This window comes from Caretta caretta, chromosome 1, assembly GCF_965140235.1.
Source record: "Caretta caretta isolate rCarCar2 chromosome 1, rCarCar1.hap1, whole genome shotgun sequence".
In the NCBI taxonomy this organism is placed as follows: Eukaryota; Metazoa; Chordata; order Testudines; family Cheloniidae; genus Caretta; species Caretta caretta.
Window position 1 is genome coordinate 314,564,881 of NC_134206.1, and position 25,267 is coordinate 314,590,147.

A 25,267-nucleotide genomic window follows, 5' to 3' on the forward strand; every position below is an offset into this window, starting at 1 on the left:
CAAAGTAGGGAAATTTAGCCTAGATGAATCTACTAAAGGTGGGTGCACATCTGGTTGGAAAACCATACTCAGTAAGTAGTTATCTACACTGGAAAAGCGTATTGAGTGGGATCCCACGGGGATATGTACTGGGTCCATTTTTTTGATAATTTCATAAATGATTTGGATAATGGCATCGAGAGTAGTTTGCGGACAATACCAAGCTGGGAGGGGTTGCAAGCACTTTAGAGGTCAGGATTAGAATTCAAAATGATCTGGACAAACTGGAGAAATGGTCTAAAATAAAAAGGATGAAACTCAATAAGGACATATGCAAAGCACTATACGGAGGAAGGAATAGTCAACTGCACAAATACAAAATGGGAAATGACTGCTTAGGAATGAGTACTGCAGAAAAGGATCTGGGAGTTATAATGGATCACAAACTAATTAGTAGTCAATGATAAAAAAACATAATTCTGAGATGTATTAATGGGAATGTTATAAGCAAGACATGAGAAATAATTCTTCCACTTTACTCAGCAAAGATAAGGACTCAGCTGGAGTATTGTGTCCAGTTCTGGGCACCACACCTCAGGGCAGAGGTGGACAAATTAGAGAAAGTCCAAAGGAGAGCAACAAAAATAATTAAAGAATTTAAAAGCATAACCTATGAGGAAAGATTTAAAAAAATGAGTTTGTTTAGTCTGGTGAAGAGAAGACTGATTGGGGAAATGACAATAGTCTTTATGTACATAAAGAGGAGGGTGAGACATTGTTCTCCTTAACCACTGAGGACAGGACAAGAAGAAATGAGCTTCAATTGCAGCTAGGGAGATTTAGGTTAGACATTAGGAAGTTCTATGATTCTATGCACACTGTCCTACTAATTTTAATGGGACTGCTCATGCAGTAAAGTGCTACTCATGCTGAGGGTTAGAAAACTTGTATTACTGTTTACAAAGGACCACTGTGAAACCTTCACCCTCAGGGGTGAGTAATAATTCATCATTTCAGTCTCATTGAAATCTGTACTAAATATTATTACAAGTGTAATTTAAATATGGATATTCTTTGGATATCAGTGGTGTCTAAAATGAAACATAAATCTGAATATGGAAAAATGTTTGTTTTCAAAATGTCAAGAAAAATAGGTAATAAGAAGCTTAAAGAATTATCTTTTTTCTTTAGTGAATCATATTTTAGAGTAGTTGACATCCTGCAAGTAAAAAAATGATTAATAAAGAAAATGTTGTACAATATGAAGTTTCTTAGATGTGCCTCAAATATTTATGGTGTAATTGAATCTGTAACTTAATTTATATGTGAAATGCCTTGGTTTTCTTTATAGTTACATAAGGGGAACTGAGAAAGACCAAGCTGCTTTTTCCTGTATCTATTACTAAAATTGCATTGACAGATTTGAATATGTATCTTGAATCATCTCATACTGCCAGAATATTAAGAAAATATTACTCTACAGAGGTTGAACAGAATATTAAATGGCTTATTTTTCTCAGAACAGTTAGTCAATGGAATAATATAGGGCTAGTTGACAATCTGCCAGGAGTAAAGGACCAAGGACAAGTGTTCCATCACAAGAGCAGATCAAGGAGAGAATTGTGGCTCCTGACTTGTTCCAGAAGAGAAGTAATCTGCTATTGAACTATACCTAGTAGATTACTTCCCCTGCCACACTGGTTCAGGTTGCACGGCTGGCATGTTGGCGGGCACCAGAGCCAGGGTTCCACCCAGTCTCTGTGTCCCAATGCCTACTTGTGCAGAATGGAGAGTAGTAGCCGCCGGAGGCTGCTCTCCCCCACCATTCTGGAACCTTCCAAGTACATAGTCCTTTAGGGAAGTAGGACAGTAAGACACTCCCAAGTGCACATGTCTAAGACATGGAACAATTGTGGCCTTTATGCCAGATACTGGAAAATACGTAGATAATGATCATTTTCAGAGACTTTCATTGCCTTTTAGTCTATGTTTCATGTTGCTATATGCTGCGGTTTAGTGGAACAAGCACTGGAGTGGGGGTCAAAAGCCCTGGCTTATAGTCCCAGCTCAGCTACTGGCCTGCAAGTCACTTTACCTATCTGGGCCTCAGTTTCCCCATCTGTAAAATGGGGAGAATAATACCTCCTTTGTCAAATGCTTTGAGATCTATTGATGAAAAGAGGCAGGCATCCTATGACTGTATGATTAACCCTTATTCTAAGGGTGTAGCTAGTGAAGGTGGGTGGTATGTCATGAATACATAATAAACATAATATTTTATATATAGACTGGAACCTGGAATTCTTGGACAATACCATGTAAATAAATGAAATTAAATAGTATAACAGTTTACCAGTTCCTCTCATGTGGCTAGATTGTGATCCTGACTACATACCCCCCCAGAGGAGAAATACAGAGTAAGAATCTTCCTTAAACCTTACAGATATTGTTACCTTGGGTTTCTCAGAACGCAAAGCAGTGGTAACTTAACTGTTTCTTTCTAGGCAGCATCAGGAATAAATCAATGGGGGGCACAGCTCAGCTGTCTGATAAATAACTGATACAAACCAGAAGTGCTTTCATCTAAAACTACTTTTTTATTAGATCTCACGCACACATGTTGTCACAGTAGGGTTAGAGCATTTCAAAACTTTTATAGATACCCAAAGTTAAAAAATGGTTCCAAGGGATCAGCAGCCAGGCTTCTGGAGGGCCCTGCCTTCTGTTTAGCTGCTGGGGAACTTAGCTATCAAATCCTTGCCCAAAGAAAGCTTCCTTGGGCTGCTCCAAAGCATATTATTTCACCTAATCTTTTATAGCTAACTTCAAACAAAGCACATAACCTGTAGTGACTCCTAGGGGGTCACCAATTCTCCTAATTTTAGCAAAACTACTCATCTCTTATCAAAATATTTCTAGTCATAACAACGTGTCAGGGCACTTAAAACCAAGGTGGCTATTCACTCGCTCTCTTCCATACTGTTAACTTTCTGTTCCATCTTCCCATTCTGATTAATAAACTGCAAGTATGCAGCTGTCAGACCTTGCCTCACAAAGTCCTAAGATTTTCCTAGCTATGTGATGTTTGTTTTTTCAGCTGGCAGTGGCTGAACATACAAAATGGCTGACTGCAGTACTGTCAAATTCTGGAGTACGTGCAGGAATGTCAAATTCTGGGGTAACAGAAGGTCTACACTGCAATAACACACCTGTGGCTGGCCCATGTCAGCTGATTCAGGCTCACAGGGCTCAGGCTGGAGCCTGGGCTCTGGGATCCCGGGCCCCAATGTCTACACTGCAATAGCCCCACAGCCTGAGCCTCATGAGTCTGAGTCATCTGACACAGGCCAGCCTCAGGTGTTTTATTGCAATACAGACATACCTTATGTGCACCTTGGGTCCAGGCATGAAGGAGTAAATTATAGTTATTCCAGAGGGGTGGGTAGAAAGTATGTGAGGATGGGTTAGGAATGGTCTGGGCCTGGGGCTCCTTCCCTCCTATTAGCACCTTGTCAGTGTAGCTGAGAGCATACTGCAGGTGAGGGAGCAATTTACTACTTACCCCCAGGAACAAGGAGTGAGAAAGGGAGGCGTTGTGAGATGTGTCTGAATTACAATACTTCCCAGGGCTATGCCTGAGATGTTACACTTACAGCCTTTGCTCAGCGCTGTGCTTAAAGTAACAATTGGCCCAGCTTTCACCAGTCTTGCAGACCATCTCTGAAGAGTACAGCTGTCTTTATGAAGCACTGTATACATACATGTTCCAAGTATTCAAGCCACAATTTGTCAGTAAGAATATCAGTTTTAAATGGGTAGGATCAGCTGTTTTCCAAATGCTTGTGTAATGGGGCATGGCTCATAACAGAGGGGGAAATTACAAATCTAAAAATGATACTTTTACTGACAAACAGGCTTGAATTCTTGATCCTGAATACAAATTACACAGAAACAAACAGCAACCCTTTGTTTTGTTTTAACATATTATAATAAGCAACTTTTTGAAATGTTATTTGTAACTGTTTCTGAGGCTTGAATACTGTGTCTTACAATGAATATATATTGGACCAAAGCTAGGCAACCTTTTTCCAACTAGCCCCATGCACTATAGTGCCAAAAAGGAGGCCAGTAAAATGTGGGCTGAATACTGAGAGGTGAGGTCCATGACAGCTGTAAATGTTCAACATTTCTCAGGGCATCATGTTGTACTTAACTCACACTAGCTGTCCCCAGTATTAAATACTACTCAACATGGGTAAGGTTTGCACATTCATGCTTAGGATTTGCCACTCAGAGCAGAGGTTTGATGGTGTACTATTTGTGACTGACTTTGTGTCAAATACGCATTTACAGTGGAACAAGTATGTTCTAATTTAATATGGTGTATTTCAATGCATTCTATTCTATTAAGGCTTTTACAGAAGAAAGATGATGAAAACCTATGTGTCTGAATTCTGCAGTTTAACTCCCCACCATCATGAGAGAAAACCAGCTAAACAAACATTCTGATCTGAAATGGGGCACAGGGAGTCCACATTACAATCCTTTTTTTATTTTGACAGAATGCCACGTTCTTAAATGTCAGCCTTCACAGTTGGACAGCAACTTTTCATCTGGAGTTTACTGCCCAGGCTTCTGAAATTGGGAGCCAGACAACATCTGCCAACCTGGTGAATTTATGACCCAAAATATAATGCAGTAAACAGATTAGGCTCTAATTAGATTATCAGAAGGGTTGGCAGGGCCACCTGGGACATGATCTGTTGTAGAAAAGGCAAAGTTAAATGCTCTCCAGCTCTATAAATTACTTAAGGACATATTTTACATTAGTCATTTGATTTAGTGTTACATTAGACAGCATGGGACCTCTGCACTGTAAGTGCCTCTAACACCTATTTTTTTTTAAGAAGTCTGAGATAATATCAAAACTAGAGTAGCGGGCAATTCAGATGAATCCAACAAATACGCCAAATAGTCCCCCAAATCCTGCTTATTGTGATACAGTGATAGCTATGACGACTATAATTTAGTATTACTTCACAGCACACAAAGGTGCAACAGATATTTTTTCAGAGCAATACAGAAAGAGTGGTCCTATCCACAAAGAACTTACAAGCTGAATGTCAGACATGATACCCAAGAGGATGACAAAGAATAGCAGAGGAGGAGGAGTAAGGGCAGATACAAAAAATGATCATATTAGCCAGGCACAGAGTGAAGTCAGGCAAAGCAGGGAAGCCTGTGCACCATCCTTCTGTATGCCAGAAAGCTGAGAGGGAGAACCTCCTGAGCTATAATGCCTCTTGGGCAAGACCACTGTGCAAGTTACACACAATGTAGTCCTCCCTGAGCTACTATATGGTGCTTTTCACATCCTGGGTGGTTTTCATTCCATTGAAAAGCATACTTAAGAAGAGTACATTAAATAGGATTGGGACTATTACCCAAGTTAAATAGGCAGCAACTGTGCACTAAGAACGTTTACATTCTGTTAGTGAACTTTCTAATGTGTCCTACAAATTTCTCAGATCATGGTTCAGGACTGTGATACCAATGAGTAAATCTGTTTCTTTTCCCTTAATATTTTCAGCTTGCAATTGCGTTCAAATAGAACTTAGTTAAAAGCAAGGAGAATTTAACTAATGCATGTCTAAAGTTCACAAATATGCAATAAATAGATTTAAAATCTGTTATACTACACTGTGAATTTTCAGTGAAACAAATAACCCAGTTTGATAGAACAAATTCAAATTTGCCTAATTTTCACAGGTCTCTATATGCTTCTGGAATCTTTTCTCCCATCTCTATTTTTAGCAGTGCAGTCAGTCATTATAGGTATTTAAAGGCTGATTAGGTTTGCAGAATAGTTAAACAAAATGCTAACCAGAAACAGAAAGATATTTCTTCTCTAACAGTAAAAGTTATGCATGAAAGAACCCTTTTAATTAACATTGCTGTTGAGATATGTTTTAGAGAACCAGATTTCTCTATTCAAAAAGACTTAAAGTACTATGTTAAATGCAGGCCTGGAAGGGACATTATGAGGCAAATTCAGACCTTGAATCTCAATGGAGTTGCAACCTCTTATGTCATGTATGAATTTGGCTCTACAATTTGATCCATTGAAACATAATACACTGCCCTTTACGTTAGCCTACATTAAATTGCTGGATATATGTACTAATGGTTTCAGTTAAAGTAATAACCTTGACAAACTTCTCTCCATCCCTAGAACTCCATCAAGTCTAAACATCAATTTCAGTTAACCCCAATCCCTTACCTCAGCCCTTTCAACCTTTAATGGTAGTATCCTCTGCTGTTGCACTTCACATCTTCCTCATTAGTGACTCCAGGGCAACCAACCCTGAGCATTCAAAAATCACGAGACAGGTCCCCCAAAATCATGAGACTGGATTCAAAATGGTAAGATTAAAAATAATAAAATTTGGATATTTTTATTGCCTTCTGGGTTTGGGTCCTTTAAATTCATGTTTTCAAGCTTCAGCAGCCACCATGGCAGTTAGAAACTTTTTTTTTAAATGAAAGCTGAGATTTTCAAGTAATAACATGACTCCAGGAGCTGAGGTTTTAAGCAAAATTTCAAATTTCATGACACTTAACATTAAATTGCCAACATCAGACACCTCACAATACACATTGCTCCCAAGTTATCCTAAGTCTTCAGTTACCTGGAATTTCTCCATAAACTTGTCGCCTTCCAGGTATTTCGGTTGGAAAAGCTCCAGATTGTAGTATTCAAAAGTGGGGCAAGAGGCCCATTACCTCTGCCACTTTCTGCTACTGTTGTGGGGAGGCACAAAGCTTTCCTCCTGAAGGATGTGGGTGAGAGGAGGGTCTCAAAGCCTCTCTACCCTAAAAAAGATAACCTGTTTAAAGTTACATTTTGAGATCTATCAGTTAGCCAATTTTTAATCCATTTAATGGGTCCCCTGTTAATTTTATTAACATCTATTTAGCATTCAATCTATTTAGAATAAAAAAGAAAAGGGTAAGAGGTAACTTTATTGCAGTCTACAAGTACCTACGTTGGGAAGTTCTGTGACGTGTGCTAAACCAAAGGTGAGACTAGATGATCACAATGGTCCTTTCTGGCCATATAATCTATGAGCTCATTGGGTCTCTCTCTAGAAGGTAGGTTCTCTAATCCTTTTATCATTCTCGTGGCTCTTCTCTGAACCCTTTCCAATTTATCAACATCCTTCTTGAATTGTGGACACCAGAACTGGACATAATATTCTAACATCAGTCACACCAGTGCCAAACACAGAGGTAAAATAACCTCTCTACTCCTTGAGATCCCCCTGTTTTTGCATCCAAGGATCGCATTAGCCCTTTTGGCCTCAGCATTGCACTGGAAGTTTACGTTCAGCTGATTATATACCACAACATTCAGAGTGATTGCTTCCCAGGATAGAGTCCACCAAGTGCAGCCTATATTATTTGTTCCTAGATGTATACATTTACATTTAGCCATATTGAAATGCATATTGTTTGCTTGCACCCAGTTTACCAAGCAATCCAGATCGCTCTGTTTCAGTGACCTATCTTCTTTATTATTTACCACTCCCCAATTTTTATGTCATCTGTGAACTTTCAGTGATGATTTAATTTTTCTGCCAGGTAATTGATAAAAATGTTAAATAGTGTAGGGCCTAGAACTAGTCCCTATGGGATCTTGCTAGATGAGGATTCCCCATTTACAGTTACATTTTAGGACCAGTCCATTAGCCAGCTTTTATTCCATTTAACGTGTGCCAGGTTAACTTTATACCTTTCCAGGTTTTTAATCAAAATATAATGTGGTACCAAGTCAAATGCTTACTGAAATTTAAGTATATTACAACAACATTATTACCTTTATCGACCAAACTAGTAATCTCAGCAAAAAAAAAGATGTCAAGTTAGTTTGACAGAATCTATTTTCCATAAACCTATGTTGACTGGTATTCATTATATTATCCTCCTTTTATTCTTTATTAATTGATTCCCATATCAGCCTCTCCATTATCTTGCCCAAGATCAGTTTCAGACAGACAGGGCTATAATTTTCCAGGCCATCCCATTTATAGTTTTTAAATATTGGCACAACATTTGATTTTTTCCTGTCTTCTGGAACAACCCCAGTGTTCCAATACTTCTTAAAAATCAACATTAATGGTCCAGACAGTTCCTCAGCCAGCTCTTTTACAACTCTTCGATGCCAGTTATCCAGTCTTGCTTATTTAAAAGTGCTAATTTTAGTGGCTGCTGTTTAATATTGTCTTGAGAAACTAGTGAAATGGAAATAATGTTATCATATAATGTGACCATATCATCTGGTTTTTTTTCCAAATACAAAACAGAAATATTAATTGATCACTTCTGTCTTTTGTGCATTAGTATTGATAATGATAGAGGAGCTTTCCCTCATTCCACCCTCGCAAATTAAGTCTCCTATGTGCAGGAGAAACAGCTGCCAAGCTTCTCTGACAGAATCGTCCCTTCCAAAATATTGACTTGCTAGGAAGGAAAAGCTCTGCTACCTTAATGAATATGCAAAATGGTCTCCAGATAGCCTTCATGTGTGGGTCAAAACTGTGAATTGCACCACTCCTGCACATTAAATTACAGCAACAGAGAGAACCATCTTTATGCATGATTTTTCCTTCTTTCAATGAAAGGATTTACGGATAATTTTGTAATTATTGTTCCATCCATGCTAAGTTAATGGTCTGATTTGATAACTTTTTATTCCAGGAAGGTTTTCACAAGAACAACCTCATATCCTTCAATATACCATTCTATTCACTATCACTTGATTCATACATACAAACACTCAGAGTCCTGTTGCTAAAGTTAACAGCAAGAAAAAATAAATATTTTTTGCAGTATCGAGGCCAGGGATCAGCAACCTTTGGCACGAGGCCCTCCAGGGTAAGCCCCCTGGAGGGCAGGGCCGGTTTGTTTACTTGCTGCGTCTGCAGGTTCGGCCGATCGCAGCCCCCACTGGCTGCGGTTCGCCGCTCCAGGCCAATGGGGGCTGCGGGAAGCAGCGTGCGAAAGGTTGCCAATCCCTGATCTCGGAGAATGATTGCTGAATGTGAGTTGGCCAAAAAAGGGCAGTATATTATCAGGAAAACTTGAAAGGAAAACTCCACTAATTTCACTCAGCTCAGAAGCCTAAAATGTTTAAAAGGTAAGAAAGCAATAACAAACATGTCTAAATAGTGAAGTACAAAACAAAGGCTTGAAAACAAAGGCTGCTTTTTAAGAATGCAATTTTCATTAAACAGAGTATGATCTAGTGAACCATAACTATAATTAATAAGAATAATTAATATTGTTAGAGGCCTGAGGGAAGCACGAAGCACTCTGAGCGGTATATAGTCTTTTAAAATATCCTCTCTCTAGACCTGAATGGACATCTGATTTTTCAGTTTGCTGACAGTTCTAAAAAAAATCTACAATAATTTGTTTCGAGTCAAACTGAATCCAATTTTTTTGAATTTTCAGCAACTTGAAAAAAATATTTGACCCAAAATATTTTGTTCCCAGGCATTTAATGAAGGTCTACATTCACAAAATAGGAGAACAGGTGGTGAAGGAGGAGCCTCCTTCACCTTCTTATAACCTGTAGCACAGTAGTTAGGATGCTCACCTAGGAAATGAGACACCCAGCTCCAAATCTCCACTCTAGAGCAGGGATCTGAACCCTGTCTGAAATACTTCGCCCAGCTCTATATACCACTATTGTGATGTAGGGCAAATCCTGATCAGGAGAACTGTTCCAATGGTAGAAACCTGGTGAACCCAGTTTGTCTTTTTCTGGATTACAGTTGAGCTTTTTTCACTCTAAAGTGGTTTCTATTAACTTCATGGATCAAACTATTTGGATTAGATTGGCAGAGGCCTTGGTAGCAGACCGATGTAATAAAAATCTGAAGCCTTATTTGAATTCCATCCAGTTTCACTCACTCTAGAGGCATAGGTGCCAACTTCATGGGTGCTCTGGGGCTGGAGCACCGAGGGGAAAAAAAAAAGGCAGGTGCTGAGCACCCACTGCTGGCCCCAGCAATCAGCGCCTCTCCCTCCCTCCCAGCACATAGATCAGCTCAGAGGGGGAGGAGAGAGGGTGGGGCACACTTGGGTGAGGGGCAGAATGGGGCAGGAAGAGGCATGGCAGGCGTGCAGCAGAGGCGGGAAGAGGCAGTGCAGGGGTGGGGTCTTGAGGGAAGGGATGGAGTGGGGGCAGGGTCTGGGGCAGAGCAGGGTCAAGCACCCCCTGGCACATTAAAAAGTCCGCGTCTCTGTCTCTAGGTACTTCAGGCTATGAGCTGATAACAGGGCCACACCCCACGTGGGTCGTTAAAATAGTGTGGGAACATTTATTTCATTATTGGTGGAGAATATAGATGCTTCCCCTCAGAAGAACGAAGCACCCACATCTCTTAAAAGAGAGAATGAGCAAAGGCCTGGTAACAAAACCATCTTCTGAGGCTGATAAACTTGACAATTATCACCCTGCCAGTAAATTTCTTTGTCGAGGAAGATTATTGAGAGGGTTGTGTGGAGGCACCACTGGCTATATCTGGAGCCCTCAGATTTACTTGGCCCATCCCTTTGGCATTGGCATGGCACAGAGATTGGGCTAGTCCCTTTGGTGGATAGTAGACAGAGATCACATACGGACAGCCTACATTTGCAATATGGCAAACTGCAGCTGCATTTGCTTGTCTCAAATTTAAAGGGACAGCTAGCAGAAAAAAAGAGAGGAAAAGTTTCTATAGAAGACTAATGTGAACATGCAATTGCAGACGCAATAGTTCCAAAGGGAAGAAACTGAAATCCTAACTTGGGGCTGAGGGAGGGAGGGAGGGACAAGGGATCTAAGTGAAAGCTATCCTAAGATTTTCAAAATTGAAGTTTTGCAAAAGTTGTATTCATACATTTTCCTTTGATATTCTGATTCTAAAATCAATGTCCTTGGTTAGGACATCAGCAGCTTGTCATAAATATAAAGGGAAGGGTAAACCCCTTTGAAATCCCTCCTGGCCAGGGGAAAGCTCCTCTCACCTGTAAAGGGTTAAGAAGCTAAAGGTAACCTCGCTGGCACCTGACCAAAATGACCAATGAGGAGACAAGATACTTTCAAAAGCTGGGAGGAGGGAGAGAAACAAAGGGTCTGTGTGGCTGTCTATATGCTGCTCTTGCCAGGGACAGAACAGGAATGGAGTCTTAGAACTTTTAGTAAGTAATCTAGCTAGGTATGTGTTAGATTATGATTTCTTTAAATGGCTGAGAAAAGAATTGTGCTGAATAGAATAACTATTTCTGTCTGTGCATCTTTTTTGTAACTTAAGGTTTTGCCTAGAGGGGTTCTCTATGTTTTGGAATCTAATTACCCTGTAAGATATCTACCATCCTGATTTTACAGGGGGGATTTCTTTATTTCTATTTACTTCTATTTTTTATTAAAAGTCTTCTTGTAAAAAACTGAATGCTTTTTCATTGTTCTCAGATCCAAGGGTTTGGGTCTGTGGTCACCTATGCAAATTGGTGAGGCTTTTTATCCAACATTTCCCAGGAAAGGGGGGGTGCAAGTGTTGGGAGGATTGTTCATTGTTCTTAAGATCCAAGGGTCTGGGTCTGTAGTCACCTAGGCAAATTGGTGAGGCTTTTTACCAAACCTTGTCCAGGAAGTGGGGTGCAGGGTTTTGGGAAGTATTTTGGGGGGAAAGACGCGTCCAAACAGCTCTTCCCCAGTAACCAGTATTAGTTTGGTGGTGGTAGCGGCCAGTCCAAGGACAACGGGGGGAATATTTTGTACCTTGGGGAAGTTTTGACCTAAGCTGGTAAAGATAAGCTTAGGAGGTTTTTTCATGCAGGTCCCCGCATCTGTACCCTAGAGTTCAGAGTGGGGGAGGAACCTTGACATGGTGGCATAGTGGTGGGATTAACCTGAAATTATTTTGAGATCCAGTTGAGATTTATTGAACTAGAAATACAGATTTTAAAAAGGAATTTTTTTTTCCTTTGGAAAGGAAGTCCAGAAAGCTTTGAAACTGAAAGCAGCTTGGTTTTTCACTGCTTTGTGGCCAAGCAGAGACAAAAGGGGATTATCTTTGTGAATTGCAGGTTTTCTTTGCCTGGAGGCAGGGTACTTAACTCCTGCAGGGAAATTCACAGTCTTCCAACCCAGAGGTTTTTTTTTCTTTTCTTCCTAAAAGTAAATAGGGGGGGGTGTGCTCTACCCATTTGCCTGGAGACAAAAGTGGCAGGGTTTTTTTTTTAGGATTTTGATTTTTTTGTTTTACAAGGAGCACAGGTTTGAAAAGGATTTTTTTTTCTTTGGGCTGGGTAAGCAGGTTTCCAAGTAGTTGGAGGTTTTTTGCTTTAATTTGGGCCCAGAGCAGAGACAAGGGAATTGTCTTTTTCTGTAGGCTGACAATCACTATCAGAGAATAGGTATTCTATTCCAGCACAGCAAAATTTTACAGCCAAGTTTGTTTGTTTATTTCTAAACCTCGGGTGTAAAGTTAGTTAAAAACAGAGACGTTAGAATGGCAAAATCCGCGGCTCGACTACAGCTCGAATTAGCCAAATTTCAGGCTGAGGAAAGACAGAGGGAACATGAAAGACAGATAGAACTCATGCGGCTGAAGAAGGAACAAGAAAGGGAGGCAGAACAACACCAAGCGGCTGCTCACAGGAGAGCTATGGAAGCGAGGGACAAAGAACTGGAGGAGAAGGACAAAGAGAGGAAGTATATGGAGGAGATGGAGAAGATAAAGGCTCAGCAGAATATCCCAACAAACCCTAGTAATCCTTCTCCAAGTACCACTTCCCATCCCAGAAAGTTCCCCACCTACAAGGCAGGCGATGATACTGAGGCCTTCCTAGAAAACTTCGAAAGGGCCTGCCTTGGGTACAACATCTCTACTGACCAATACATGGTAGAGCTGAGGCCGCAGCTCAGTGGACCCTTAGCTGAGGTGGCAGCTGAAATGCCTAAAGAACACATGAACAAGTATGAACTGTTTAAATCCAAGGCGAGAGTCAGAATGGGGATAACACCCGAGCAGTCTCGTCGGAGGTTCAGAGCCCTAAGGTGGAAACCTGACATGTCATTTACCCGACATGCCTACCACATTGTGAAACATTGGGATGCCTGGATATCAGGAGCAAGTGTTGAATCTCCAGTAAATTTGCCCTTCCTAATGCAAATGGAACAATTCTTAGAGGGTGTTCCTGAGGAAATAGAAAGATACATCCTAGATGGGAAACCCAAAACTGTAATTGAGGCAGGAGAGATTGGAGCCAGATGGGTGGAGGTGGCAGAGAAGAAGAAAACTGGTCGCAGTTGGAGCGGAGACCAGAAGGGACCACCCCAGACCACACCCTATTACCGGGGGCCGCCCAAAGCCCCACCTACCTCCCAAAGAACCCTCCAGACCCCTTATCGTCCCACCACCCCGTTCTCCAGCAACCCTCCTCGCCCCAGTGACCCGTCAGCTGGACGATGTTTTAAGTGTAACGAGCTGGGGCATGTAAAGGCCAACTGCCCCAAGAACCCCAACAGATTACAGTTCATTGCACCGGAATCACACCAGAGGTCCACAGGCCCAGATACCTCCCAGATACCCTTGGAGCGGAGGGAAACTGTGAGTGTGGGCGGGAAGAAGGTCACCGCGTGGAGGGACACCGGAGCACAAGTGTCAGCTATCCATGCTTCCTTAGTGGACCCCAATTTAATCAACCCAGAGATCCAAGTGACGATTCAACCCTTCAAGTCCAACTCTTTCAATTTGCCTACAGCCAAGTTGCCTGTCCAGTACAAGGGCTGGTCAGGAATGTGGACTTTTGCAGTCTATGATGATTATCCCATCCCCATGCTGTTGGGGGAAGACTTGGCCAATCATGTGAAGCAGGCCAAGAGGGTGGGAATGGTCACCCGCAGCCAAGCTAAACAAGCCGTGAGGCCTAGCTCTGTTCCGGAAACTTCTATCAGGACCCAGTCAGAGGTGATGGACCCGGACCCCAGGCCAATGTCTGCAACAGCAGTAGTGGATCCAGTCCCAGAGACCCAGACGGAACCAGTCCCAGAACCGGAACCAGCCAAACAACCAACACCAGACCCCGTGCCATCACTGAATCCAGTACTTGCAACCTCAACACCAGAGGGCCCCACTGAACCTGAACTGGCAGCAGCCGATAACCCTACATAAGAGGCTCAGCCGGAGCCTGAATCCCAACATAGTGCACCAGCGGAGAGCGGTTCACAGTCAACAGAAACAGCTCCATCCCCTATATCGCTTCCAGAGGGACCAAGCCTAGGTCCACAATCCAATGAGGAACTGATGTCCCCAGCATCAAGGGAACAGTTCCAGACCGAACAGGAAGCAGATGAAAGCCTCCAGAGAGCTTGGACGGCGGCACGGAGCAACCCACCGCCTCTCAGCTCTTCTAATCGATCCAGGTTTGTTATAGAAAGAGGACTTTTATACAAGGAAACTCTTTCTGGTGGACACCAGGAAGACTGGCATCCTCAGAGACAGTTGGTAGTTCCAACTAAATACCGGGCCAAGCTCTTGAGCTTAGCCCATGATCACCCTAGTGGCCATGCTGGGGTGAACAGGACCAAAGACCGTTTGGGGGGGTCATTCCACTGGGAGGGAATGGGCAAGGATGTTTCTACCTATGTCCAGTCTTGTGAGGTGTGCCAAAGAGTGGGAAAACCCCAAGACCAGGTCAAAGCCCCTCTCCAGCCACTCCCCATCATTGAAGTTCCATTTCAGCGAGTAGCTGTGGATATTCTGGGTCCTTTTCCGAAAAAGACACCCAGAGGAAAGCAGTACATACTGACTTTCATGGATTTTGCCACCCGATGGCCAGAAGCAGTAGCTCTAAGCAACACCAGGGCTAAAAGTGTGTGCCAGGCACTAGCAGACATTTTTGCCAGGGTAGGTTGGCCCTCCGACATCCTCACAGATGCAGGGACTAATTTCCTGGCAGGAACTATGAAAAACCTTTGGGAAGCTCATGGGGTAAATCACTTGGTTGCCACTCCTTACCACCATCAAACAAATGGCATGGTGGAGAAGTTTAATGGAACTTTGGGGGCCATGATACGTAAATTTGTAAATGAGCACTCCAATGATTGGGACCTAGTGTTGCAGCAGTTGCTCTTTGCCTACAGAGCTGTACCACATCCCAGTTTAGGGTTTTCCCCATTTGAACTTGTATATGGCCATGAGGTTAAGGGGCCATTGCAGTTGGTGAAGCAGCAATGGGAGGGATTTACACCTTCTCCAGGAACTAACATTCTGGACTTTGTAACCAACCTACAAAACACCCTCCGAACCTCTTTAGCCCTTGCTAGAGAAAACTTACAGGATGCTCAAAAAGAGCAAAAAGCCTGGTATGATAAACATGCCAGAGAGCGTTCCTTCAAAGTAGGAGACCAGGTCATGGTCTTAAGGGCGCTCCAGGCCCATAAAATGGAAGCATCGTGGGAAGGGCCATTCACGGTCCAGGAGCGCCTGGGAGCTGTTAATTATCTCATAGCATTCCCCACCTCCAACCGGAAGCCTAAGGTGTACCATATTAATTCTCTAAAGCCCTTTTATTCCAGAGAATTAAAGGTTTGTCAGTTTCCAGCCCAGGGAGGAGACGACGCTGAGTGGCCTGAAGGTGTCTACTACGAAGGGAAAAGTGCTGGTGGTGTGGAAGAGGTGAACCTCTCCATGACCCTTGGGCGTATGCAGCGACAGCAGATCCAGGAGCTGTGCACTAGCTACGCACCAACGTTCTCAGCCACCCCAGGACTGACTGAACGGGCATACCACTCCATTGACACAGGTAATGCTCACCCAATTAGGGTCCAACCTTACCGGGTGTCTCCTCAAGCTAAAACTGCTATAGAACGGGAGATCCAGGATATGTTACAGATGGGGGTAATCCGCCCCTCTGAAAGTGCATGGGCATCTCCAGTGGTTCTAGTTCCCAAACCAGATGGGGAAATACGTTTTTGCGTGGACTACCGTAAGCTAAATGCTGTAACTCGCCCAGACAACTATCCAATGCCACGCACAGATGAACTATTAGAGAAACTGGGACGGGCCCAGTTCATCTCTACCTTGGACTTAACCAAGGGGTACTGGCAGGTACCGCTAGATGAATCTGCCAAGGAAAGGTCAGCCTTCATCACACATCTCGGGCTGTATGAATTTAATGTACTCCCTTTCGGGCTGCGAAATGCACCCGCCACTTTCCAAAGACTTGTAGATGGTCTCCTAGCGGGATTAGGAGAATATGCAGTCGCCTACCTTGACGACGTGGCCATATTTTCGGATTCCTGGGCAGACCACCTGGAACATCTACAAAAAGTCCTTGAGCGCATAAGGGAGGCAGGACTAACTGTTAAGGCTAAGAAGTGTCAAATAGGCCTAAACAGAGTGACTTACCTTGGACACCAGGTGGGTCAAGGAACTATCAGCCCCCTACAGGCCAAAGTGGATGCTATCCAAAAGTGGCCTGTCCCAAAGTCAAAGAAACAGGTTCAATCCTTCTTAGGCTTGGCCGGTTATTACAGACGATTTGTACCGCACTACAGCCAAATCGCTGCCCCACTGACAGACCTAACCAAAAAGAAACAGCCAAATGCTGTTCAGTGGACCGGAAAGTGTCAGAAGGCCTTTAACAAGCTTAAAGCGACACTCATGTCTGACCCTGTACTAAGGGCCCCAGACTTTGACAAACCGTTCCTAGTAACCACAGATGCATCCGAGCGTGGTGTGGGAGCAGTTTTAATGCAGAAAGGACCTGATCAAGAATTCCACCCTGTAGTGTTTCTCAGCAAAAAACTGTCTGAGAGGGAAAGCAACTGGTCAGTCACTGAAAAAGAATGTTATGCCATTGTCTACGCTCTGGAAAAGCTACGCCCATATGTTTGGGGACGGCGTTTCCACCTGCAAACCGACCATGCTGCACTGAAGTGGCTTCACACCGTCAAGGAAACTAACAAAAAACTTCTTCGGTGGAGTTTAGCTCTCCAAGATTTTGATTTCGACGTCCAACACATCTCAGGAGCTTCTAACAAAGTGGCTGATGCACTCTCCCGTGAAAGTTTCCCAGAATCAACTGGTTAAAATCGTCCTTGAGATGTGGAAAATATTGTTAGTCTTTATGTACTTGGTAGTATGTTTAGAGATGCATGTGTCTTATTAACTCTGTTTTTCCTAGAGCTCCAGGAAGAAATCCCAGCCAGTGTTTCACCCTAGCTGAGATTTGGGGGGCGTGTCATAAATATAAAGGGAAGGGTAAACCCCTTTGAAATCCCTCCTGGCCAGGGGAAAGCTCCTCTCACCCGTAAAGGGTTAAGAAGCTAAAGGTAACCTCGCTGGCACCTGACCAAAATGACCAATGAGGAGACAAGATACTTTCAAAAGCTGGGAGGAGGGAGACAAACAAAGGGTTTGGGTCTGTCTGTGTGCTGCTCTTGCCAGAGACAGAACAGGAATGGAGTCTTAGAACTTTTAGTAAGTAATCTAGCTAGGTATGTGTTAGATTATGATTCCTTTAAATGGCTGAGAAAAGAATTGTGCTGAATAGAATAACTATTTCTGTCTGTGCATCTTTTTTGTAACTTAAGGTTTTGCCTAGAGGGGTTCTCTATGTTTTTGAATCTAATTACCCTGTAAGATATCTACCATCCTGATTTTACAGGGGGGATTTCTTTATTTCTATTTACTTCTATTTTTTATTAAAAGTCTTCTTGTAAAAACTGAATGCTTTTTCATTGTTCTCAGATCCAAGAGTTTGGGTCTGTGGTCACCTATGCAAATTGGTGAGGCTTTTTATCCAACATTTCCCAGGAAAGGGGGGGTGCAAGTGTTGGGAGGATTGTTCATTGTTCTTGAGATCCAAGGGTCTGGGTCTGTAGTCACCTAGGCAAATTGGTGAGGCTTTTTACCAAACCTTGTCCAGGAAGTGGGGTGCAAGGTTTTGGGAAGTATTTTGGGGGGAAAGACGCGTCCAAACAGCTCTTCCCCAGTAACCAGTATTAGTTTGGTGGTGGTAGCGGACATTCCAAGGATAACGGGTGTAATATTTTGTACCTTGGGGAAGTTTTGACCTAAGCTGGTAAAGATAAGCTTAGGAGGTTTTTCATGCAGGTCCCCACATCTGTACCCTAGAGTTCAGAGTGGGGGAGGAACCTTGACAATCATACTTTTTTTGCATTGTGCATGGGAGGCCATAATGAGAGAATGAAATAGTGTGTGCTGCAGTGCCACCAGGAAGCTGTTCTGTGATTCATCAGATCCAGATGGACTGGTCATTCAGCAGTCCCAGTGTCTGGCCAAAGAGGAGATTTCTGCTCCTTCATATGCATAACCAGGAGTTATAACTAAATGTCCCTAGTCTAGGGGCCCGGTTAGATCTTTTTCTGTTTCAGGATGCGCAGACAATATTGGTGTCCAAGAATACTTCATTCCACCTTTTGCTTAGCAAAGAGGCTCTCACTTTTTCTGTTAGAATGCAGAATGTGAGGTTCCGTAGCAATAATTCACACATGGAGCACATTACAAGTGTGCTCCATAAACTGCACTGGCTCCCAATTTGTTTCCATTTGCAATTGAAAGTGTTAATTTGAATTTATAAAGACATGTATAGCTTGTATCGTGTGCATCTCAGACACCAACTCGTGGTGCTTCAAATTCATAAATGTGATGAGCTGGGACACCTGAGCTAATAGTCCCTGGTTAAAATTAGAACCATGCACTAGATGTATCAAGCTTTTTGTTCAGTGTTCACAAGAGTATGTCAGAAAATGACTATTTCCTTCCCACAGGGAGCTCTTTATTCAGTTCTTATTCAGTCCTTAAACACAGTATATAAACTGAGTAAGGACTTCAGGATCTGACCCAGAGTGAAGACGACAAGTAATCTCACTCATAGCTTACATGTGTCAAGAGTGAAAAGAACATCAGTTTTGTATTCATTTGCATATAGTTTGAAACAGTAGTTCAGTGAAAAATAAGACCCAGTCTGAACTTCAGTCCAAATATTTACCCAAACCTGAACCATCTTTAGATGTGGATAAATTAAATACCCCCTTTTGCTCCCCAACAGGCCTCCTTTTGCCTTTGCTGAAACTCATCACATTTTCTTTGCAGGTGTAGCAATCGCTGTTGGCGCAGTCTTCAAATCTTGTAAGTTCCACAGGGTAAAAGATATGGTACTCTCTTAAAGTGAGACATGCTATAAGGCTGTCTAACAAACATGTGACTAAAGCAACACCCTAATAAGAGTTTGCACCCTCCAGTATAGACAAGAAGGTATCAGAATTTATATTTCAAGGTGGAATGAGATTGGTATAAGAATATAGTGAAATTTGTCTTAAGCAACCTCTCAAGGGACAAAACAAGTTCCTTACCAGTCTGTCTTGTAATAGATTACAAAGAATTTGAAGAAAGTATTTTATTCTAGTGTGTTACCTGTGCATTTCTTAATATTGCTGTTTCTTTTTCCATGTGATCCTAACTTGCATCCAAAATTCTCCTCCCAAAATTCTGCAAACCACACATTTCTTCGATTATTAGCCAAGGTGCGGCTCCGAAAATATCTATCAAATCCTAAAATTAAACAAAAAAGAAAAAAACGCATACAAATATGACACAGGATGCAGAAGAATACATTTACAAGTTTTTGGTGGATCTGTTTGGTTTGCATAACAAAAATGCAATGCATATCTCCATTGCATAGGGATATAAGCTCAAGCTGCAGTGGGGGAGGTTTAGATTGGATATTAGGAAAAACTTTTTCACTAAGAGGGTGGTGAAACACTGGAATGCGTTACCTAGGGAGGTGGTAGAATCTCCTTCCTTAGAGGTTTTTAAGGTCAGGCTTGACAAAGCCCTGGCTGGGATGATTTAACTGGGAATTGGTCCTGCTTCGAGCAGGGGGTTGGACTAGATGACCTTCTGGGGTCCCTTCCAACCCTTATATTCTATGATTCTATGATAAGCTACCTAGGTACAGATTTTTTTAAAGAATAAAGTGGTATTTGGGAATATAAAAATAACTACATTTGCTATTAATATTTGTTTTAGAAAGCTGTTCTTGAAACTGCTATAGCAATTATTTGATGAAACCCAATCGATACGGCTGCTGTGAAATACTACAGCTGAAAAAAATTCAATGCAGGTGGTCAATAAACCCGCCAATTCAACATCAATATACAGTAAAGGCCCGATCTTGCAAGGTGCCAAGTGCCCTCAATTCCCATGGAGGTCTGCATTGCATTCAATACTGCATGAAGTAAATAGGAGATTCTCATCAACTAAATGTAACTCTTAAAGTGTATCTTTTGTGTCATTACTATAAGTTCTTACCATCGATCGAAGCTCTTTTGGGCAGAATGGTGACTGCTCCTTCTGCAATCTCTTCCTGTTGGTAAACGGGTGAAATTTTTGACCCCCAACTATCTGAGCCAATCCAAAGAAAATGTCCAGTTTGATTAGTTTTTTTGGCTGCTTCTAATATTCGCCTGCAAATAAACAAACGACTAATTAGATATAATGCATTTATCAAGAAATGTTACTGACTAGAGTCCCCCTGCAGCATTGGTTCTGGTTATACATAAATAGCCTGTCTTTAACCAATTGGTCAATTGTTCTGACAGTCTAAAGCATATTTCTCAAAAGACAGAGTTCAGCACTCGAGCTACAGTACGGTAAATATTAATTTGCCTCATCCTTACCCTTAAACATATTATTCTGTCTATCATTCTAATTTGCTTCATCTTTTTCCGTCCTCAAGTTACAATATACACCATCTTCATTCTTAGGAAGTTTGGGGTCTCTGTGGAGCAGTGGCATAGCATAGGGTATAATGGTAACCTTACATTGGACTGAAATCTGAAATCTGTTAGGAAATCAGACACGGGCTCCCAGAAGGGGACTTTCTGCAAAGAGGTAACTTCTTCAACATAAAAAATTACGAAAACAAGCACCTAATATCATCCTCATTTGCAAACATAATCACTGCTCGAGCATTAGGAGTTTCCAACAAGCGCTTGACGATCTTGTCAAATTCTCCCAGTCTCGGTTCACGGGGGATTTTTAGCGACTGAGCAATGCAAACGCCACCTGCATGCACACACACACAAAAAAAGCAAAACTAATTAATTGAGGTGAAACTCTGAACTGTTTATTAATATTTAACTTAATAAACCCATGGCAAAACAGACAAGGAAAACAAGATACCAGTTTGATTGGAGGAGACAGTTCAGCCAAAAAAACTTTATCATGTTTATCATGTCCAGAGGGAGTGTCTAACTCATCTAACCAAAAATCAGCAACGATTACATGCAACGAAAAGCTTAAACATGATGACACCTGGTGCAAGTTACGTATGTGTTTATCATTCACTGTATCCAAAACTTAAAAGGACATATCAAGCCAGATCCTCAACTGGGGTAAATCAGCAAAGCAGTGATATGTACCTGTTGAGAATCTGGCTCATTTTGTCACAGGATTGCATTTAGCCTAGGAAAATACCTGTGGGTTGACAGTTATCCTGCATTCAGAACTTCTTTTCCAGGGGTGGGTAAGCTGGGCAATGATTAACAGTAAATATTATGGTTAGAGGAATGACATAGCGAACTTGTAGTCCTTTCAAGGGAACCATACACTGAATTTTTCCAATTGCTATTACAGCATTTTTAATTAAGTTGTCTTAATCATTTAACCACCTGTGTTGCCAATGGAAAGTCTAAATTATTAATCGCTGAATAAACACAAACTCAGAGGCAATATTTATGGGTTTTTTCCCCGACAGGAGCAGAACTGGAGATAATTAGAACCTTTACATTTTAACGGTGCTGCAGGAAAGGATCCTTAAACTCAGTGTTATCCAATGGAATAAATCCTGTAGGTTGGGAAACTCTCTGCAGCACAGGTGGAATTTTGCGACACCAGGGTTATACACATTTTGAGAATACCAGGCAAGAAATTCACTGAGAGCCTGTCTTATGGCACACTTAGTCAGGAAGAGCACCAAATCATTGTACCTCAGGGTATTCAGCCCTTAGGGTTTTGTTGCGGGGGGTTAAAATATTATTTACAATAATTACTTTCTCCTTAAGAACTAGCTCCCTAATATCCTTCAATCCAGTCCTAGATCTTCTGAAGCACTTCATTGTGAAGGTGGTACAGTCCATGAGTAATGGAATCTGAAGAGGTGCAGGATCCAGACAGTGACAGCTAAGGTTTTCTCATGTTAGGGAGTTTAAAAGAATAACTTTTAGACCTTAAAAATAGGTTATGACCTGGTGTTTTTTGCTCAAATATAGATTTATATTTGGACCACATACCATTATACTATGCACAATCCCATTGATCTCAATTGTTCTCCACTCAGGTAGATCACAGCGCAGGGTCAGGATTTAAGCAAGTCACTAGCAGCTAACGCAGTTTGAAACAGTATGAAACTATCAATTGTCATAAATAAATATGATTTTTTTTTAAAGTTCTTATGAAAATCGCTGGATTTGGTCAAAGACAAAAATGTCACCTTTTTCACCACTGGTCATGAACTTCTTTATGACAACAATCGTAATTTCACCAGTTTGGTGAAAGCAAAACACCGTGTTTTACCTTCAACTTTTCTCTATTTCACATGAAAACAAAAACACATTTTTGCAAGTGAAAACACCTGCCATTTTACTGCAAAAACAATGTTTGTATAGAAGTGTAACAGACTTAGACCAGAAGGATATAAGAGAGTAGTAGAAGCTTCAGAATGAGCAGGTCCCTGTTCCCTGGATAGCCAAACAAAGGCTACTCCAGGCTAATCAAGACACCTGACATCAATTAACCAGTTAAGGCCATTAGGTTAACGGAGACAGGTGGAATCAATCAAGGTCTCACTCATACTGCTTAAAAACTCTCCTTTCCAGTTCCCTCAGGGGAAGCCCAGGTGAAAGGAGTGGGAAGAGAGGAAGCATGGCTGAATCCTGAGGTAAGGGTGAGGCTAGGAAAAGGGGACCATGGGGAACTGGCCCAGGGAATCAAAGCAGCATCAGTGGTAAAGGGAAAACTGCTAACAGCTGCTACCATTAGGGTCCCTGGGCTGGAACCTGGAGTAGAGGGTGGACCTCGGTTCTCCCCTTTCCCCACATGCTTTACAGAGATTCCCTTGAGAGGGGAAGCAGACTTTGGTCCAGGCAGGAGGCCAAACTGCACCTACTGAGCTCTAAAGAGCAACAGAGACTGGGGGTATTCCATCTTCCCACCTCCCATACTTGCCTGTGATGAAAGTAGCTCAATAAGCTGTGACCTTTGCCGCTATACTGAGAAAAGGGAGGTCATATTGAGGGCCTAAGGAAGCTTCTGAGGCCACTGAATCTGTCTGGAAGCACGGGACCCACCAGTATAGGCTCGGAGCTTTGTCACAGAGGGTAAAGATGTAGTAATTTACAATTTATTCTATTTGTTTCCAGTGGGATGTTACCATTTTTGCTGACAACAATTTTTTCTCTCATAGCTGTATTAATAACCAGGTTCTCCACAAAAGACTGCTATTTTGTCAGTAACAAGTGAGAACAAATATTAGGTGATCCTAATATCTACCAGGTATTTATGATGATCCAATGGTGATATAAATGACAAGTTGCTATGAAAATGTTTGGCATATTTCTAAAAATAAGCTAACCTATTCTAACGTACAACCAGAAAATAATCCCTCATTCTAAGCTATTTCTGAGTTAACAGTTTTGCACACCTGACAACAAATGCTAAAAAAATTTTAACAGATATACTGTACATTTCTGTCATTTAAGTAATAACCGTTCTCTGGTTTTAAAAAAGTAAAGGCTTGAAAAAGAACATTAAGCTCTCAACAGTACCCAAAGTCATCCAGGCATGGGAATGAAAAATGACACATAATAATAATTTGTTACCTCATACATTGCTTGAGCATAATTTTGAACCCTTTCTACTCATGCAGTGGCTCTTTGGGGAAAAAAACATTCTCTCTACATGAAATGCAACCTCAAATATTACAATGCATATATATTATATAGTGCATATTGCCATCTACATGGAATGGATATCAAGGAATGAAAAACTACAGGAGATGAAAAGTTATTTTCCTAGAGTCCAAATGGTATAGCAAAAACACCTTTCCATCATTATAGCATTAAATTTAATCATGACTTCACAGTGCAACTTAACATCTCTACACTGAAGATCTATTATGAACAAAACAAGATACACTTCAACCTTATTGTTACATTTATAATTTCTGGAAGCTATCTTCTGATATATAAAACATTTTGTGTATATCCATATCAACTTATTACTTATATTATTGTGACAAACAAGTAACAGCATATCAATTTACAATTAATGATCAAATCTCCAGTTTCTAAAGTCAGGTTTCAGAGTAGCAGCCGTGTCAGTCTGTATCCGCAAAAAGAAAAGGAGTACTTGTGGCACCTTAGAGACTAACCAATTTATTTGAGCATAAGCTTTCGTGAGCTACAGCTCACTTCATCGGATGAATTCAGTGGAAAAAAGTATAACAGAACAACATTAAGGTGACACCCAATTGTGTATAGGTATTGCAGATTTGATCCTAAAATGCAAATATCCATACTTCATTGATTTAAGTCCAAAACAACATTAGATCAGTGTAGTATTTTTGTGTTTCTTATGTTTTGTTTTTTAGTATCCTTTAATTATGAAAATCTGAAAATATCAATCTCGTAATGGACGAATTGCCAGACGCCTGGGGTGATTTCATGTAAGGCAGTCTTCACTGAGTGTCCACAAGTCCTATTGCTGTAAAATGGAAGTTTACTTATTTGATTTCCTTAGATTTAGATAAGCACATGCTCAGAAAGCTAAAAGAATGCGTACTCACCTGCATGTGCCCTAGACAAGAATTCAAACTACAATTATTAAAATGCACACGTCTCTTGGTTTTTCCTAACCAACAGTCGCCAGACAGAAACTAGACCCTGAAATTGAGTTTCAGGTGCTCACCCCCTGTAAGATCAGATTCTAAACTGGTTTCTGCTATTGAGGAAAAAGCCAAAGGAGCAAATTATCTAACCAGCTCGAGGAGTCATTTCAGGCATGCATATTTACGCCTCAATCCTGCAATGAGAACTGCACAAGAGGATCCAAGCAGAGACCCAGTGAAGTCAACAGAACGACCCTAAAGGTTCTCAGTGCAGGACTGGTAACTTAATAAAGAAATGCCAAACTACAATCTGTGAGAA

At 41.6% G+C, this 25,267-nt stretch overlaps 1 protein-coding gene across 4 annotated transcripts in view; it reads right to left on the reverse strand.

Annotated features, from left to right (window-relative positions):
* GRM8 (glutamate metabotropic receptor 8) overlaps positions 1–25,267 on the reverse strand; it is a 487,038-nt gene that overhangs the window by 250,074 nt on the left and 211,697 nt on the right. For all 4 annotated transcript variants that reach the window (XM_048836888.2, XM_048836886.2, XM_048836885.2 and 1 more), the window contains exons 4-6: positions 20,993–21,128; positions 20,373–20,527; positions 19,476–19,613 (exon numbers count right to left, since the gene is read on the reverse strand). In XM_048836888.2, coding sequence (XP_048692845.1) covers positions 19,476–19,613; positions 20,373–20,527; positions 20,993–21,128 — 429 coding nt within the window. The remainder of the gene's footprint in view (positions 1–19,475; positions 19,614–20,372; positions 20,528–20,992; positions 21,129–25,267) is intronic.